Below are 17,565 nucleotides of genomic sequence, written 5' to 3' on the forward strand. Positions count from 1 at the left end.
ATAAATAAATAAATAAATAAATAAATAAACCTTCCAGTATTCCTACTCCAAATTCTGGGGTACTCATACACAAACAACTTTTCTTTACATACCTGGCAACAACTACAACTAACATAGAGATAATATCTAATGTTCTGTTATACCTAAGCATCTTTTCATCAACAGCACTAAACGGAAAAAAACAAAACAAAACAAAACAAAAAACTTGCATATTCAGTGCTACAAACCAAACAAAAAACCTTACTGTTCTGCTTAATTATAGGAGGCACAGAACTAGCGCTTTTCAATTCTCTTGTTAATAATAGAAGAAATTTGAGAGTAAAAACGAATACAAGCTCCTCACATTTTATAGATGAGAAAGTTGAATCACAGGGAAGTAAATTGACTTATCCAAAATCGTCAAATAACCAGTTGGTAACAATGTCAGGAACAGAACTAGGTATCCTAAGTCCTAAAGTTCAATGCCCATTCTACTAAACCAAACATAAATGTAGTTTTTATTTTATTTATTTATTTATTTATTTGTTTGTTTGTTTGTTTGTTTATTTTGAGGTGGAGTTTCACTCTTGTTGCCCAGGATGGAGTGCAATGGCCGGATCTCAGCTCACCGCAGCCTCAGCCTCCTGAGTAGCTGGGATTACAGGCATGTGCCACCACGCCTGGCTAATTTTGTATTTTTAGTAGAGATGGAGTTTTTCCATGTTGGTCAGGCTAGTCTTGAACTCCCGACCTCAGGTGATCCATCTGCCTCGACCTCCCAAAGTGCTGGGATTATAGGCGTGAGCCACTGTGCCCAGCCAAATACATAGTTTCAAAATCCACCTTTACTGGCTTGTTCAATTTCACATTATAGGTTGGGCATCCCACACCCAAAAATCAGAAAGCAAGACACTCAAGGGTAATGCTCATTGTAACATTTTGGAGTTTAGATTTTCAGATTTCGAATGTTCAACCAGTATAATACAAATATTCCAAAATCTTAAAAAATCCAAAATCCAAAACACAAGGGATACTCAACCAGTAATGGTAAAACAAAACAAAACAATAAAGTTTTGCCTTCTTACTTTTTGCTTTAACTATGGCCTTCTTTCTAATTACAATTACAAATGAAGCCTCTTAGCTAACAACTACCGAACATTCCTGAAGGCTCCTAAATATTCTTATATTATCTATATCATCACACGCTTTACCATGAAGTGGTATTTTAAAACATCATGGCTGGGCATGGTGGTTGTAATTCTAGCACTACAGGAGGCCAAGGTGGGTGGATCACTTGAGCTCAGGAGTTTGAGAGCAGCCTAGGTAACATGGCTAGGTGAAACCCCGCCTCTACTAAAAATACAAAATTAGCCTCTTCAACTAGAATGTAAGCTCCCTGAGGAGAGGAACTTTGCCCTTCAAATCCCTGTATCCTATAGGCCTAGCACAAGTACACAATAAAAGTTCTCAGTTAATTGCTAAATGCTACACATTTCTTGCCAGAGAAAACAAAGCAAATTATGATAACATTAAGCCTTCTCTAACTTTGTTTATATAATTTTTTTTTTTTTGAAGACAGAGTCTCGCTCTCAGCTCACTGTAACCTCTGCCTCCTGGGTTCAAGCGATTATCCTGCCTCAGCCTCCCAAGTAGCTGGGACTACTGGCGCATGCCACCCCAACCAGCTAATTTTTGTATTTTTAGTAGAAACGGGGTTTCACCATATGGGCCAGGAGGGTCTCAATCTCTTGACCTTCTGATCTGCCTGCCTTGGCCTCCCAAAGGGCTGGGATTACAGGCGTAAGCCACCACACCCGGCCTAGAATTCTTACAGGAAATAAAAGTTCAGTTATACTCTTCACAAAAATGTTTTCCATTTATATTCTTCACAAAAATGTTTTCCACTATTGCCAAACTATGGAAAATTTTTTTCAACTAAAATAGGTTTGATTTTTTGCCTCTGGTAGGTTGGTTTTAAAATTTTCCCCCATTTTCAACAGGAATAAAATTAAGAATTTTTAACTACCAGGTCCAGGAAAAAAAAAATAACTGTTTGGAATTATGGGAAAGCTTTCCTAATTGACTAGTCTGTAAAAAACAAGTTCTTAACAAGTTCTCAACATTTAAATTCCCAAACATTCCAAACATTTCCGTCATCCCCAAGGAGACTAGAGATATGTTTTCAACTCTGACCCAAGGGCTTAGATGCCTGTTTGGGAACATCATTCTGAAAAAGGAACTTACTTAAGTAGATTAGTTTTGTTTAAACCACAATTTGACCTTCCTTAAACAACTGCTAGACATCTACAGAGCCTTCAGAGCCCTGTAATTGTTTTTCTAATTCTTCTTTTTAAAGTGGTAACAAAATCTGAAGGCACTACCATTTTTCATAGCCACTATGGATTAGTAATAAATAGAGCATCTCTAGGCACCAATAATCTTTGATTATACAATGTTTTCTTCTAATATTATTCTACAGACTCAAAGGTTTACAGCAACCAGGCACAATGGCTCATGCCTATAACCCTAGCCCTTTGGGAGGCCAAGGCGGGTAGATCACTTGAGCCCAGAAGTTCAAGACCAGCATAGGCAACACGGTAAAACCCCATCTCTACAAAAAAACACAGAAATTATCTCATCATGGTAGCATGAGCCTGTAGTCCCAGGTACTCAGGCTGTGTATCTGAGTGGGAGGATCACCCGAGCCCAGGAGGCTGAGGCTGCAGTAAGGACCGCACCACTTCACTTTGGCCTGGGGAACTGAGTGAGGCTCTGTCTCAAAAAAAAAAAAAAAAAAAAGGCACGCTCATAACTAAGCTAATATCTACCTTCCTCTAACTTTTATCCTGTTACTGAAATAAACCAATATAATTCACTTTGCTTTTTCATCAGTCTTTTAAAATAAATGAAGATAACTATTATGTCTCTCATTTCTAGTCTCTTCATTTCATGGCTAAACTGAAACAAAGAGACTAAAGAAATTTGGCCAGCCCTAAACACATGGTATTCTGACCACTCTCCAAGTTGATTACCCTTATGAAACTGTACAACATGCTTCCATAAAGAGGAATAGGACTATTTATTACCTTCCTTATCCCGAGCACTAAACTGCTTCAAAAGATCACATTCTAAAAAGGTGTGGTGGCTCTGCCTGTAATCCCAACACTTTGGGAGGCTGAGGTGGGTGGATCACTTGAGGTCAGGAGTTCGAGACCAGTCTGGCCAACATGATGAAATCCCATCTCTATTAAAAATACAAAAAAATTAGCCGAGTGTGGTGGTGCATGCCTGTAGTCCCAGCTCGGGAGGCTGAGGCAGGAGAATCGCTTGAACCCGGGAGGCAGAGGTTGCAGTGAGCGGAGATCGTGCCACCACACTCCAGCCTGGATGACAGAGTGAAACTCCATCTCAAAAAAAAAAGCAAACAAACAAACAACAAAAACATCACATTCTCACATTCTTTTCTTTTTAAAATTTTTTTCTATTTCTTTTTCTTTTTTATATATATTTTAAATCCTCTTTTTCCTAGTTCCCACAAGCTGACCATTCTTTGGCTGCCACATCACATGACATCACATGCAGACAACTAAAACCCTTAGGTCAATCACATGTAAGAGACTTAGTCCTATACCAAATGAACCTAGGTATAAGGCTTTACTTTCATCACAGTTTACTTCTGACACAATATTCAGCCTATATGGGATTTATCCTTTACATGTTATCCCTACCAGCCTTGTGCTGTCTGTAAACATGTCTTCTATGTCTGTATGGCATTGATAAAATAAGCCAGAGTCAAATATAGAGCCACATGACAAGCAAGTTCACTCTCTTTTCTTTGCTGTTGAGATAACGTATAAGCATGCTGTCAGAATTTGGTTTTTGAAAACATTTTGTCCCTCCTAAGGGACAAGTTCTCCTTGTCCTATTTGTTGTATTCTCTTTTTCGTCTCTGTCATAGGTCATGCCCCAATTTTCTAGGCTTTCCTTGACGTATTTAGATAAGTAAAATCCTGCTTTCATAAACTCTGAGCTATCTATTTCATATTCTCTTTCTGCTGTATGGAATATATATTTGCAAACCAACTAAAATCCTCTCTTAAATTACAAGGCAGAACAAGTGTGTATTTAAAAAATTGGTAAATTAACAGACTTTCCCTCCAGTGGTAAAGTCATTTCTAGCTTACCCACAAATACCAAAACTTCAAAGGCATTTTAAAAGCTACTCCATAAAGACATTAAGTAGTTATAGCTCCACTCCTCTAAATAAGTCAAACAGACTTTGTTCTGAAGGTTGGCATTAAGTAAACTATTAGAAAGAAAATTATATGCAAATGAGTAACAGTAGACTGCATTCTGGACAGGGTCTGTGTCATTCCCGGGCAGCAAGTGGGCACTTAGGAAAGTACATTAACTCTACTGGAGTTTTATCAGTAACGTCTATTTACCATAGCATATTTCCATAAGCACTCAGATTAGTATTAGAGTGTGACAACATTAAAAAAAAAAAAAAAAAAAGGCTGTATCAAATGCTTTAAAAAAACCCAAGCTCATCAACTATTGTTTATTCAAGAGGAGGCATGTTAACTGAAAACACTTTGAAAGAAAGTATAGGCAGTCATAGTAAATCACCTGGGATTAGAGGTCTTAATATTTTGTGTTAGGTCATCTGAGGCAAGGGGTTAAAAGCTTAAGGAAAATTATTTCACAGAGCACAGCATATGCTTAATACCTTTACAGAAATGGATAAAGTGGCAGCAAGGGAAATTCGAGGTAACCCTCAAAATCAGCACACAAAGAAAGGATGGGCAAGACACAGGCATACCTCAGAGACATTTGGGTTCAGTTTAAGACTACCACAATAGAGTGAACACAAAGTGAGTCGCACAAATTTTTTTGGTTTCCCAATGCATATGAAAGTTATGTTTACACTACACTATACTAAAAGTGCAATAGTACGAAGTCTTTAAAAATGTACATAACTTAATGTTAAAATACTGCTAAAAAATGCTAATGATCATCTGAGCCTTTAGAAAGTTGTCATCTTTTTGCTGATGGGGGGGTCTTCCCTCAATGTTAATGGCTGACTGATTAGGTTGGTGGTTGCTAAACATGGGGATGGCTGTGGCAATTTCTTTTTTCTTCTTTTTCTCTTTTTTCTTTTTGAGACAGAGTCTCACTTTATCCCCCAGGCTGGAGTGCAGTGGTGCGATCTGGGTTCATGGGCTCACTGCAATCTCCACCTCCCAGGTTGAAGCAATTCTCTTGCCTCAGTCTCCTGAGTAGCTGGGATTACAGGCGCCTGGCTCATTTTTGTATTTTTGGTAGAGATGGGGTTTTACCATGTTGGTCAGGCTGGTCTCAAACTCCTGACCTTAGGCAACCCGCCCGCCTCGGCCTCCCAAAGTGCTGGGATTACAGGCGTGAGCCACCATGCCCAGCCAGGCAATTTCTTAAAATAAGATAACCATGAAGTTTGCCACATTGATTGACCTTTCCACGAAATATTTCTCTGTAGCATGTGACAGCATGTTACCAACAGTAGAACTTCTTTCAAAACTGGAGTCAATCCTTGCCATCTCTACTGCTGCTTTATCAACTACGTTTATGGAATATTCTAAATCCTTTATTCTCATTTGAACAATGTCCACAGCATCTTCACCAAAAGTAGATTCCATCTCAAGAAACCACTTTCTCTGCTCATCCAGAAGTAGCAACTCCTCATCCATTACGTTTTTATCATGGGTTTGCAGCAATTCAGTCATAACTTCAATCTCCACTTCTAATTCTAGTTCTCTTGTTATTTCTACTACATCTGCAATTACTTCCTCTACTGAAGTCTTGAACCCCTCAAAGTCATCCATGAGGGTTGGAATCAACTTCTTCCAAACTCCTGTTCATGTTGATATTTTGACCTCCTTCCACAAATCATGAATGTTCATAATGGCATCTAGAATGCTGAATCCTTTCCAAAAAGTTTTCAATGGACTTTGCCCATATCCATCATAAGAATCATAATTTATGAAAGTTATAGTTTTATGAAATGTGTTTCTTAAATAGTAAGAGTTGAAAGTTGCAATTACTCTTTGATCCACAGGCTACAGAATGGATGTTGTATTAGCAGACATGAAAATAACATTTATCTCCTTGTATATCTCCATCAGAGCTTTTGGGTGACCAAATGTATTGTCAATGAGTAGTAATATTTTGAAATATTATCAGCAGTAGTTCTCTACAGTGGACTTAAAATATTCAGTAAACCATGCTATAACAGATGTGCTGTCATCCAGGCTTTCTAGTTCCATTTATTCAACATACTTAGAGTAGCATAATTCTTAAGGATTCTTGGATCTTCTGAATGGTAAATGGAAACTGGCTTCAACTTAAAGTTATCAGCTGCATTAGCCCCTATCAAGAGAGTCAGCCTGTCCTTTGAAGCCAGGCACTGACTTCTCTCTAGCTATGAAAGCTCTACACGGCATCGTCTTCCAACAGAAGGCTGTTTCATTTACATGGAAAATCTGTTTAGTGTAGCCACCTTCATCAATTATCTTAGCTAGATCTTCTGAATAACTTGCTGCAGCTTCTCCATCAATCAGCACTTACGGCTTCACGCTGCACTTTTATGTTGTGGAGATGGCTTCTTTCCTTAAACCTCAGGAACCAACCTCTGCCAGCTTCCAACTTTTCTTCTGCAGCTTCCTCACTTCTCTCAGCCTTCGGAGAACTGAAGAGAGTGAGGGCCTTGCTCTTCGATTAGGCTTTGCCTTAAGGGAATATTGTGGCTGGTTCAATCTTCTATCCAGAGCACTAAAACTTTTTCCACATCATCAGTAAGGCTGTTTCGCTTTCTTATCATTTGTCTGTTCACTGGAGTAGCACTTTTAATTTCCTTCAATAACTTTTCCTTTGCATTCACAACTTGGCTAACTGCTTGGCACAAGAGGCATAACTCTTGGCCTATATCAGCTTTCAACAGCTTTCCTCACTAAGCTTCATCATTTCTAGCTTTTGATTTAAAGTGAGAATATTGAACTTTCCTTTTCACTACAATACTTAGAGGCCATTGTAGGGTTATTAACTGGCTTAGTTTTAATATTGTCCCATCTTAGGGTACAGGGATGTCCAAGGAGACGGAGAGAGATGGGCAAGTAGCTGGTCAGTGGAGCAGTCAGAACAAACACATTTTTTATTATGTTTGCTGTCTTTTATGGATGTGGTTCATGGCACCCCAAAACAATTACAATAGTAACATCAAAGGTCACTGATCACAGATCATCATAACAGATATAATAATGAAAAAGCTTGAAATATTGTGAGAATTACCAAAATGTGACATAATGACAGGAAGTGAGCACACAATGTTGAAAAAATGGCACTGTAAGGTGTGCCTGAGACAGGGTTGCCACAGACTTTAATTTATAAAGAACTGATTATCTACAAAGCATAATAAGGAAGCTCAATAAAATAAGGTATGCCTGTATTTCACTGGTTCATCTGTATCACTGACTTATAAAAGTATCTATCCAGACACAATCTTTGTGCAGTACTGAGGACAAAAACCTTTTCATTTGCAGGATAGTGTTTGGTATTGTAAGAAGTCAGTATCCAGCACTAGCACATCTACACTAAGTTACTGTTCCTTCCCTAGACTCTTACAGTTAGTGGGGCTGAATCACTCATTTTGACTTAGGGTTTTAGAACTCAATTTCACATCTGATTCTATAGAATCTGGCATTTAAAAAATCCAAATTTCCCTAAGTCCCCAAAATAGAAATTATGAGATGGTGAAAAAACAAAAGCCATTAGGTCTTGCTAAGATCTAGTAACAAAGTACTTCAGTTAGGGCTCAAAAAACCTAGGTTTGGCCGGGCACAGTGGTTCACGCCTGTAATCCCAGCACTTTGGGAGGCCGAGGAGAATGGATCACGAGTCAGGAGACACAGACCATCCTGGCTAACAAGGTGAAACCCCGCCTCTACTAAAAATACAAAAAATTAGCCAGGTGTGGTGGCGGGCACCTATAGTCCCAGCTACACAGGAGGTTGAGGCAGGAGAATGGCATGAACTCAGAAGGCGGAGCCTGCAGTGAGCTGAGATTGCGCCACTGCACTCCAGCCTGGGTGACAGAGCGAGACCCTGTCTCAAAAAAAAAAAAAAAAAGACCTAGGCTTTCATCAGTTTTCCTACTCAGAGTGTGTCCTTACTACACAAAACTGTACTATGGCCTAAAACAATATAGATTCAAATTTCTAAGGAAAGTCATCTCCAATTAAAATCACACAGAACTTCTCACTTCTATTTTGAAGTCACGAGATTATGTTATCTTTTAAAGATCCCCTATAGGCCAGGCGCGGCGGCTCACACCTGTAATCCCAGCACTTTGGGAGGCTGAGGCAGGCAGATCATCACCTGAGGTCACAAGTTTGAGACCAGCCCAGCCAACATGGCAAAATTCCGTCTCTACTAAAAATACAAAAATTAGCTGGACAAGGTGGTGTGTACCTGTAATCCCAGCTACTCGGGAGGCTGAAGCAAGAGAATTGCTTGAACCCAGGAGGCGGAGGTTTCAGTGAGCCAAGATTGCGCCATTGCACTCCAGCCTGGGTGATGACTCCAGAAAAAAAAAAAAAGTTCCCCTATAGATATGAGATTAGGGGTACATTTTTCCTTGATTTCCATAATGATTATTGCAAAAGCATAACAACATTAAACTTTTAAAAAATCCTCCCATTTGAGCAGGAGACAACTTTGGAAAATAACAGAAATATTCTATATCCTGATTCAGTGGTAGTCACACAAGTATACACATTTGTTAAAATTTATCCAAGAAATGCCTTAAATGGGTACATTTTATTGTATGTAAATTATATCTCAATAATGTTAGTATCTCTTAACATTCTCAGCTCCCATCACCTCTACCTCCTCTCTACCTCAGTGTCTCCTCATTCATTCATTCATTCATGCATTCAATAAAAATTTTGAAGCAACGTGCTAGAAACTAGAGATACAGCTGTGAACAAGAAACAGTTCAGGCCTTCAAGAACTTCACTGCCTAGAAGGAAGGACACATGGTAAACAGATAATGTCGAGTAGAGTCTGAGACACGCTACATACAACAGGAATATGGAAAGGGTGCTATAGGAACACAAAAGAGGTGTCTTTTTTTTTTTTTTTTTTTAAGACGGAGTCTTGCTCTGTTGCCCAGGCTGGAGTGCAGCGGTGTGATAGCTCACTGCAAGCTCCGCCTCACGGGTTCAAGTGATTCTCCTGCCTCAGTCTCCCAAGTAGCTGGGACTACAGGCGCCCACCATCGCACCCAGCTAGTTTTTTGTATTTTTAGTACAGAAGGGCTTTCACCTTGTTAGCCAGGATGGTCTCGATCTCTCGAACTCATGATCTACCCTCCTTGGCCTCCCAAAGTGCTGGGATTACAGGCATAAGCCACTGCGCCAGGCCAAGAGGTGCCTTTAACCTGGCTCTACCATTGCAAAAACTTGATGTGCCCCCATGTGCTCAAATTCTAGAATTCCCCTTTCTGACCACAAAGTTCAGTCCTCCGAATTATGTCAATCTCATGTCCTTTAATACCTCAATCTCACCAATTCCCTCCAGATTTCCTGTTTTGGCTTTTATTACCTCCCTGATCAGCCTGGACTCCAAGGTTAGCCACTACCCTACCATGCCCGCTCATTCCCTCTTTTTTCCATCTACAACCTCCATCCACCGATCACTACTAATCTTACTACAATAAATCATTAATGTTGATCCTCAGTTATTCATTCATGTAAACAAAGTGTCTTCTGCCAGGCGTGGTGGCTCACGCCTGTAATCCCAGCACCTCGGGAGGCTGAGGCGGGTGGATCACCTGAGGTCGGGAGTTTGAGGCCAGCCTGACCAACACAGAGAAATCTCGTGTCTACTAAAAATACAAAAATTAGCCGGGCATGGTGGCGCGTGCCTGTAATCCCAGCTACTCAGGAGGCTGAGGAAGAAGAATCGCTTGAACCTAGGAGACAGAGGTTGCAGTGAGCCGAGAACATGCCATTGCACTCCAGTCTGGGCAACAAGAGTGAAACTTCGTTTCAAAGAAAAAAAAAAAGTGTCTTCTCTATCAATCACATAGCAAGATACACCAATGTGGCTGGGCACGGTGGCTCACACCTGTAATCAATCCCAGCACTTTGGGAGGCTTAGGCAGGCGGATCATGAGGTCAAGAGATCAAGATCATCCTGGCCAACATGGAGAAACTCTGTCTCTACTAAAAATATTTTTAAAAAGTAGTCAGGCGTGGTGGCGGGCTCCTGTAATCCCAGCTACTTGGGAGGCTGAGGCAGGAGAATCGCTTGAACCCAGGAGGCAGAGGTTGCAGTGAGCCGAGATCACACCACTGCACTCCAGCCTGGCGACAGAGCGAGACTCCGTCTCAAAAAAAAAAAAAAAAGATGCGTCAATGAACAAGTCATACATGATCCTTCCCTTCATGGAACTTACCTCTCCCTCTGGAGGGAGAAACAGACATTTCACTAAGTAAATAAAGACAATACAGTAACTACAGATTGTAATTGCAAAGGGAGAAAAAAACAGGTTGCTTTGACAGAGAATAAGAGGAACCCATCTCTTAGACAGGGTATGTATTAAGAAAATAACAGAAGAAAAACACTCTAGGAAAAGCAAATAGCAAGCAAAGGCACAGACCCTAAAGCAAAATACAGTTTCAGCTTGTACTAATAGCCAGGATGAGTGAGGAGAATATAATAGGAAATGAGGTGGAGATGTAGGGGCCGGATCAGGCAAAGTCTTGAAGGCTTGTAATGAATGTAGACCTTATTCTAAGTATAATAGAAAGCCACTGAGGATTTAGATAGGAGACTGACATGATCTGATTTAATCTTTAAAAGATTACTCTGGTTGTTCTGTGCAGAATGGACAGGAAGAGGGCAACAGTGGAAGCAAAGAGACCAGTTAAGAAGTCACTACAGTAGCCAAGACAACAGATAGTGACTTGGACTACATGGGTGGAGACAGAATTATTTGTGTTCAAGAGCTATTATGGAGGTGTTGTCTACAGAGACAGGGATAACCAAACTCTTGATCTGTCTTTCTCCTTTCCTCTCCTAAAATGTGGTCTTTCCTCTCAATATATGACACAACCAAGGCCAGGCACGATGGCTCACACCTGTAATCCCAGCAGCTGGGGAGGTTGAGATGGGTGGATCACTTGAGGTCAGGAGTTCCAGACCAGTCTGGCCAATACGGTGAAACCCCACCTCTACTAAAAATACAAAAAAATTGGCTGGGCACGGTGGCTCACGCCTATAATCCCAGCAATTTGGGAGGCTGAGGTGGGCAGATTGCCTGAGGTCAGGAGTTCAAGACCAGCCTGGCCAACATGGTGAAACCCCTGTCTCTACTAAAAATACAAAAATTAACCAGGTATGGTGGCAGGCACCTGTAATCCCAGCTACTTGAAAGGCTGAGTCAGGAGAATCTCTTGAACCCGGGATGCAGAGGTTTCAGTGAGCCGAGATCTCACCACCGCGCTCCAGCCTGGGTAACAGAGAGAGACCTTGACTCAAAAAAAAAAAAAAAAAGGCCAGGCATGGTGGTGCATGCCTGTAATTCCAGCTACTCAGGAGGCTGAGGCAGGAGAATTGCTTGAACTTGGGACACGGAGGTTGCAGTGAGCCGAGATCATACCACTGGAAACAACACAACCACTGCCATGAATGGTTAAACCAAAAACTGAGGATGCAGATGTCATCGTTCCTTCCCTTTTGCCTCATGCCTAATCTATCAGCAAGTCTTTTTGCTTCTTCTATACTTCTAAAATCTCTCTCACATTCATCCTCTTCACTCTGTCTCCAGGGATAACCTTTGCAGTGCAAGCTACAATCAACTACGGCTTGGGTTACAGCAGCAACTTCTTAATTGCTCCCACTGTTTGAAACACCAGACATCCAAGTGAAGATGTCAAGTAGGCAGTTGGATTTATGATTCTGGAGCTCAGAAGTGAGATGACACAGAGCTGTAAATTTGGGAACTGAATACATACAGACGGTATTTAAAGTCACAGAACTGGAGGAAATCCCTAGGTAGAGGTTACAAACAGGCAATAGAAAAGAGCTGAGTATCATGCCAAGACGTATCTTCTGAAATTGACTTAAGGAAGAAAATCTAGTTGAGGAAGACAGAAGGCAGAAGTTCTGGCAGACTACCTCACAACCCTCGATTCCCGATTTTTCTCAGTCCTCATTATCACGGACCCAATAAACCACCCTCTCCTCAAAATGATGCCCCATGCCATCACACTACTCTCACCTCCTACCTGCTTGCCTATTCTGTTTCCACGTTCTTACCTCGTTCTTCCATTTTCTACCCCTGTTTCAATCATTCCTGTTCTCTTTCTCTCTGTCTCAATCTCTCTTTTCCTGTGTGTGTGTGTGTCTATATACACACACATTTTCCTCCTCAAAGATTTTATCCAGGCTGGGTGTAGTGGCTCACTCCTGTAATCCCACCACTTTGGGAGGCCAAGGCGGATGGATCACTTGAGGTCAGGAGTTCAAGACCAGCCTGGCCATATGGTAAAACCCTGTCTCTACTAAAAATACAAAAATCAGCTGGGCGTGGTGGCACACACCTGTAATTCCAGCTACTTGGGAGGTTGAGGCACAAGAATTGCTTGAACCTGGAAGGTAGAGGTTATAGTGAGCCAAGATGGCACCACTGTACTCCAGCCTGGGTGATGGAGTAAGACTCTGTCTTAAATAAATAAAATTAAATAAAACCGTGTCTCTACAAAAAAATGCAAAAAATTAACTGGGCATGGTGGCACATGCCTATATCCCCAGTTACTCAGGAGACTGAGGTGGGAGGATCACCTGAGCCCGAGAGATTGAGGCTGCAGTGAGTTATGTTTGTGCCACTGCACTCCAGCTTGGGTGACAAAGCAAGACCCTATCTCAAAAAAAAAAGATGTTATCCATTCCCACAACCTCAACTGTAAATTTACTGATAACTTCCAAATACCTAGCTGTAAATTTACTGATAACTTCCAAATACCTAGCTAAGTATTACTCAAAGTGTGGCCCATACACCACTATTACAGAATTAGCACGGCAGGCTTGTGAAAATGCAGATTCTTAGACCTCACCTCAGACCTACAGTATCAATTCCCCTGGTGATTCTTAAGCAATGGCTTTTATCAATGTCCACTAATTCATACGTATTATTTTATTTGAATTGCATGTGAGATAATGTTAGGAATACTACAGCCTTCATGCTTACTAACAGCAACATGAATGAAAAAGGATCTGCAGACCAAGAAGAAAGTTTAACGAAATCAGAGACTATAACCAGGGATTAGACTCTAATGGAAATTGTATGATTGCTTAAACCTCTATGAATGTCCCATACTATTTACCTTTGTCTAAAGATAAACAATAAGGAGTAGGGGGAACAACTGAGCTTGTATTGCTTAAGAGCAAAGTAGTAAACTGGGAAGCCAGTGTCACACCATGGCTAGAATAAAATTGAAAACAGTAGTAGCTTTAAAAAGAGAAAAAGAGAAAGAGAGAAAGGTAGAATGATCTGTAGGGTCTTCAGTAGATACAGAGATGCAAGCCATAAAAGGGGTTACAAAGCTTAACAGTCACAGGTCCTCATCTACTAACATTACTCTACCTTGAATTAAAATTATTTGGGCACTTATATTACCTGTGTTACCAGATTGTGAGTTCCCTGAGGCTATATTACACAATCTACCTACTACTTTGCAAAACCTAAAGCTCTGCCCAACAAAATCGAATACTATTTCCTGAGGTAAAGAGTTGTCACATAAATTCTAGCTCAATTCCTGTATCATTATCTCCAATTCCAAATTAGTGGCGGCCAGAATGATGGGGTTTTACTGTATCATCTGGAAAAAATTAATGTATCAAAGCTTTAAATAAATATTAGTCTTCAGATACAAAACTCTAACAATTCTTCTGACCACAGCACAGTTTCCCCACTCCTTCTAACAAGCAAAACTCACAAACTACCATTAAAATGTTTCAGCTGCTTTTATATTTGTCCTACCTCCTCATTCCTTATCATCGCAAATAAGATGCTTTCTCCTTCACTACCAGTAGTGAAGTGAATTTGAACTGCTATTTGGGGTGGAGGAAAACGGCAAGCACTGCCATAGTCAGAAGCCAAACCCTTTTCCAACTCCCTCCCTACCTGGTTCCTACCTCCTAGCCAGTCTCTTCAGTCCCTGAAGTAGCTCCCTCTGTTTTTGCATAAAGCAATGTTCAATTGTATGCAGGGTTAAAAAACAAACAAACAAAAACCTTCAAGAATGCTTTTAATCTGTAATCCCAGCACTTTGGGAGGCCGGGGCAGGTGGATCACCTGAGGTCAGGAGTTCGCTATCAGCCTGGCCAATATGGTGAAACCCTGTCTCTACTAAAAATACCAAAAAAAAAAAAAAAAATTAGCCAGGCATGGTTGCAGGCGCCTGTAATCCCAGCTACTCAGGAGGCTGAGGCAGGAGAATTCCTGAACCCGGGAGGCAGAGGCTGCAGCGAGCCGAGATTGTGCCACTGCACTCCAGCCTGAACGACAGAGTGAGACTCCATCTCAAAAAAATAAAATAAAATAAAGCTTTTATTAAACTACAAACCAAAGAAACTTCAGAAAAAATGGTGTATATCCCAAATCTCTAAATGCTGCTATTTAGAAAGACAAAACTAATAAAACATTATGCAGTGACAGATACTTGAATATTTTCTATATATCTCCCCACTAGGTGCCCTGGGCATCCAGAACATTCCCTAACATTGCCCTCTACTCTTATCTTTCACCGTCAGCTTTCTCCCTGTAGCTAGTGACTCAAATTTGTTCAATATCTCTGCCTTCCTATTCTTTCAAAATGCAAGAGCAAAGTATAGATTCCAACATTAATTAATGGTATTGCTCTGGCTTGAAATGTTTGGGAGTCCCTTCTTCAGCTTTAAAAAGTAGCGACAGATGATGGGCTTCTTCACTGAGGGTTAGGCCTGGGGTTCTTAATATGCTATATCGAAGGCCAGTTACTACACCTCACATCTAGACATGACAGTGGCAGCACTCTCTACCACTATCAGGTCCCGGCCAGCTGGCTATGCAATACAATACCAGGTGCTGCGTTCCCATCATCAAGAGTAAAGGGTTAGCACTGCTTCTATACGAAAATGGCTCTTGCTCCAACCCCGCCTCGGCCCCCACATCAAACCATCTAATAACATCACTGGTTCTTTCTACTTCAGAATAGAGACATGCATGTTTGAGATCACCAGGAATAATACATAACAAAATCATTATATTCCGCACACTTGGCTGGCAGAAATGTGGGTTGCGACTAACTTTTTATTCAGTGGCTTCCTTCCAGATCAATCCAGATAACTCCCCCTCCCCAGAGCTGCCATAGGGGGTGAACCCCACATCCTCCTAAGCGCAGTAGGGAGGCACTGGGGGGAGGACAAAAGAGACTTGCCTACAGGGACTTACACATGCCAGACGCTGAGGGGTCTGGGGTAACTCCGCGCTGATTTCCATCCTCTCCGCACCTCCAGCTTCCTCGTCCGCCATCTTGAGGGAAACTGACTCCTGCAGTTGCCGACCCCCGGCCAGAGGCAAGCGGAAACCTGTGGCCGGTCGGAGACACAGGGACGACACTTTTACGACGGCCCCTGAAGTCGGGTTTGACGCAGAATTGGGGAGCGGCTTCCGGCCCGCTTTCCGGAAGCAAGCGTCACTACGTGAAAGGACTGGAGATTTTTTTTCCCCTGTAATTTATCAGGCGTAGCGCTTGGTAGCTGAGTGGTTGTATATCTGGATTTGGTGCTGGGAACTGTTGCATCTAGGAGGTTAAAAAAAAAAAAAAAAGCCAAAGTTAGCGTCCATTAGGAAAGGAAGAAAACTTGTCAGGGGCTAAAGCAAGAACCTGTCCTAGCTGGCCGGTTGTTGGCCTGAGGGTGTTTTGTATCCCAGCCTCCCCGCAGTAGTTCTCCAGAGCCTATAAAATGAAAAAGAAAGTACTCACACGTCTTCCATTTTTAAGGTTCTACCCCGTGGGCACTTGCACATGTGTACAAACAAGCTGGGGATCCAGCTTTATTGGGGAGCACGAGGGGAAATAATTTGGAAACCTAGTCATTCATCGATAGATGAAAGACAAGATAGACTATGGTACATCCGCATTTTGAAATACTGTGCAGCTCTTGAGTAAGATAAATCTGTGAAAAGATCAAGATAAGTGAGAGGGGAAAAAAGCCAAGTTGCCGCAAACTATATATTTGCACACATAGGCATTTAAATCTGAAGGAGTAAGTCTGAAAGGGGAAAGGGCAAAGTAGTAACTCTGAGGGCCAGGATTCGGATTGGAGGAAGAAGGTGGTCAAGAGCTACTTTACCTTCATCAGTATTTTACATTGTTTACAAAACAAATAATTTTAAAGTGTATATTTTTAACAAAGGGAAGAAAATAAAGCTCCAAACAATGTGAAAAGCAGAGGAGGCTTTCCAAATGCTGTGGTCCACCTTGATTAGTAGAACTTTCCTGCCTAAACAATGTTTCTGCTCAAATGAACTACCACCTGGGTGCTAAAATACTGTTTTTCCAGCCTTTTTGCCCAACAACCACAATAAATACATTTTACATCTTATCACGGTACCTATACAAAATTATATGGGTATATAGGGTATATATAGAATATGTATATGTATGCTGAAACTAAAGTTTTCTGAAACAATGCTTGCGAAATGTCATATTTTCTATTCAACTGCAATATATTTATGCATTTAAGCCAAAATACCGGTTGTAGTTATTAAGTGATATTATAACCCACAATAGATATTGTCCCACATTTTGATAAAAATTGCCCAAAAAGTTACCTTGTTCCTTCCTGTCTCTATGCCTTTACTCCTGGAGTTCTCCTGTGCTACCCGACTCTCTTCTCTTTTTCTTCTTTCATTCCTAGATAAATGAAATAGACTAGAAAGTTCAGAAATAGGTCGAGGGCGGTGGCTCACGCCTGTAATCTCAGCACTTTGGGAGGCCAAGATGAGTGGATCACCTGAGGTCAGGAGTTTGAGACCAGCCTGGACAACACGGTGAAACCCCATGTCTACTAAAAATACAAAAATTAGCTGGGTGTGGTGGCGGGTGTCTGTAATCCCAGCTACTCAGGAGGCTGAGGGAGGAAAATTGCTTGAATCTGGGAGGTGGAGTTTGCAGTAAGCCAAGATCGTGCCACTGCTCTCCAGCTCTGCAGCCTGGGCTACAAGAGCAAAACTCCATCTCAAAAAAAAAGAAAAGAAAAGAAAAGAAAAATAATAACAGCCACTTATTAACATCTTAATGTAATCAAAGCACTAGTATATTAATAGCACTAGCTATATATTAATAACAATCCTGTAGGTAGATGTTACTACTTCTATTTTACTGTTATGAGAAATTGAGAAAACTGAAGTTTAGAGAAGTTATAGAATTTGGTTAGGGACATGCAGCTTCCAAGTGACAGAGCAGACATTCAGCCAGCACAATGGCTCACCCCTGTAAT

General features: G+C 41.2%; 1 protein-coding gene across 1 annotated transcript in view; it reads right to left on the minus strand.

Moving 5' to 3' along the window:
* The window catches only part of UBR1 (ubiquitin protein ligase E3 component n-recognin 1), a 158,669-nt gene extending 142,992 nt beyond the window's left edge, over positions 1-15,677 (minus strand). The window contains exon 1 of the mRNA XM_011941205.1: positions 15,512-15,677. Coding sequence (XP_011796595.1) covers positions 15,512-15,592 — 81 coding nt within the window. The 5' untranslated portion in view covers positions 15,593-15,677. The remainder of the gene's footprint in view (positions 1-15,511) is intronic.
* Positions 15,678-17,565: the final 1,888 nt, after the last annotated feature.

This window comes from Colobus angolensis, unplaced genomic scaffold (assembly GCF_000951035.1).
Source record: "Colobus angolensis palliatus isolate OR3802 unplaced genomic scaffold, Cang.pa_1.0 Scaffold199, whole genome shotgun sequence".
Classification (NCBI taxonomy): Eukaryota; Metazoa; Chordata; class Mammalia; order Primates; family Cercopithecidae; genus Colobus; species Colobus angolensis.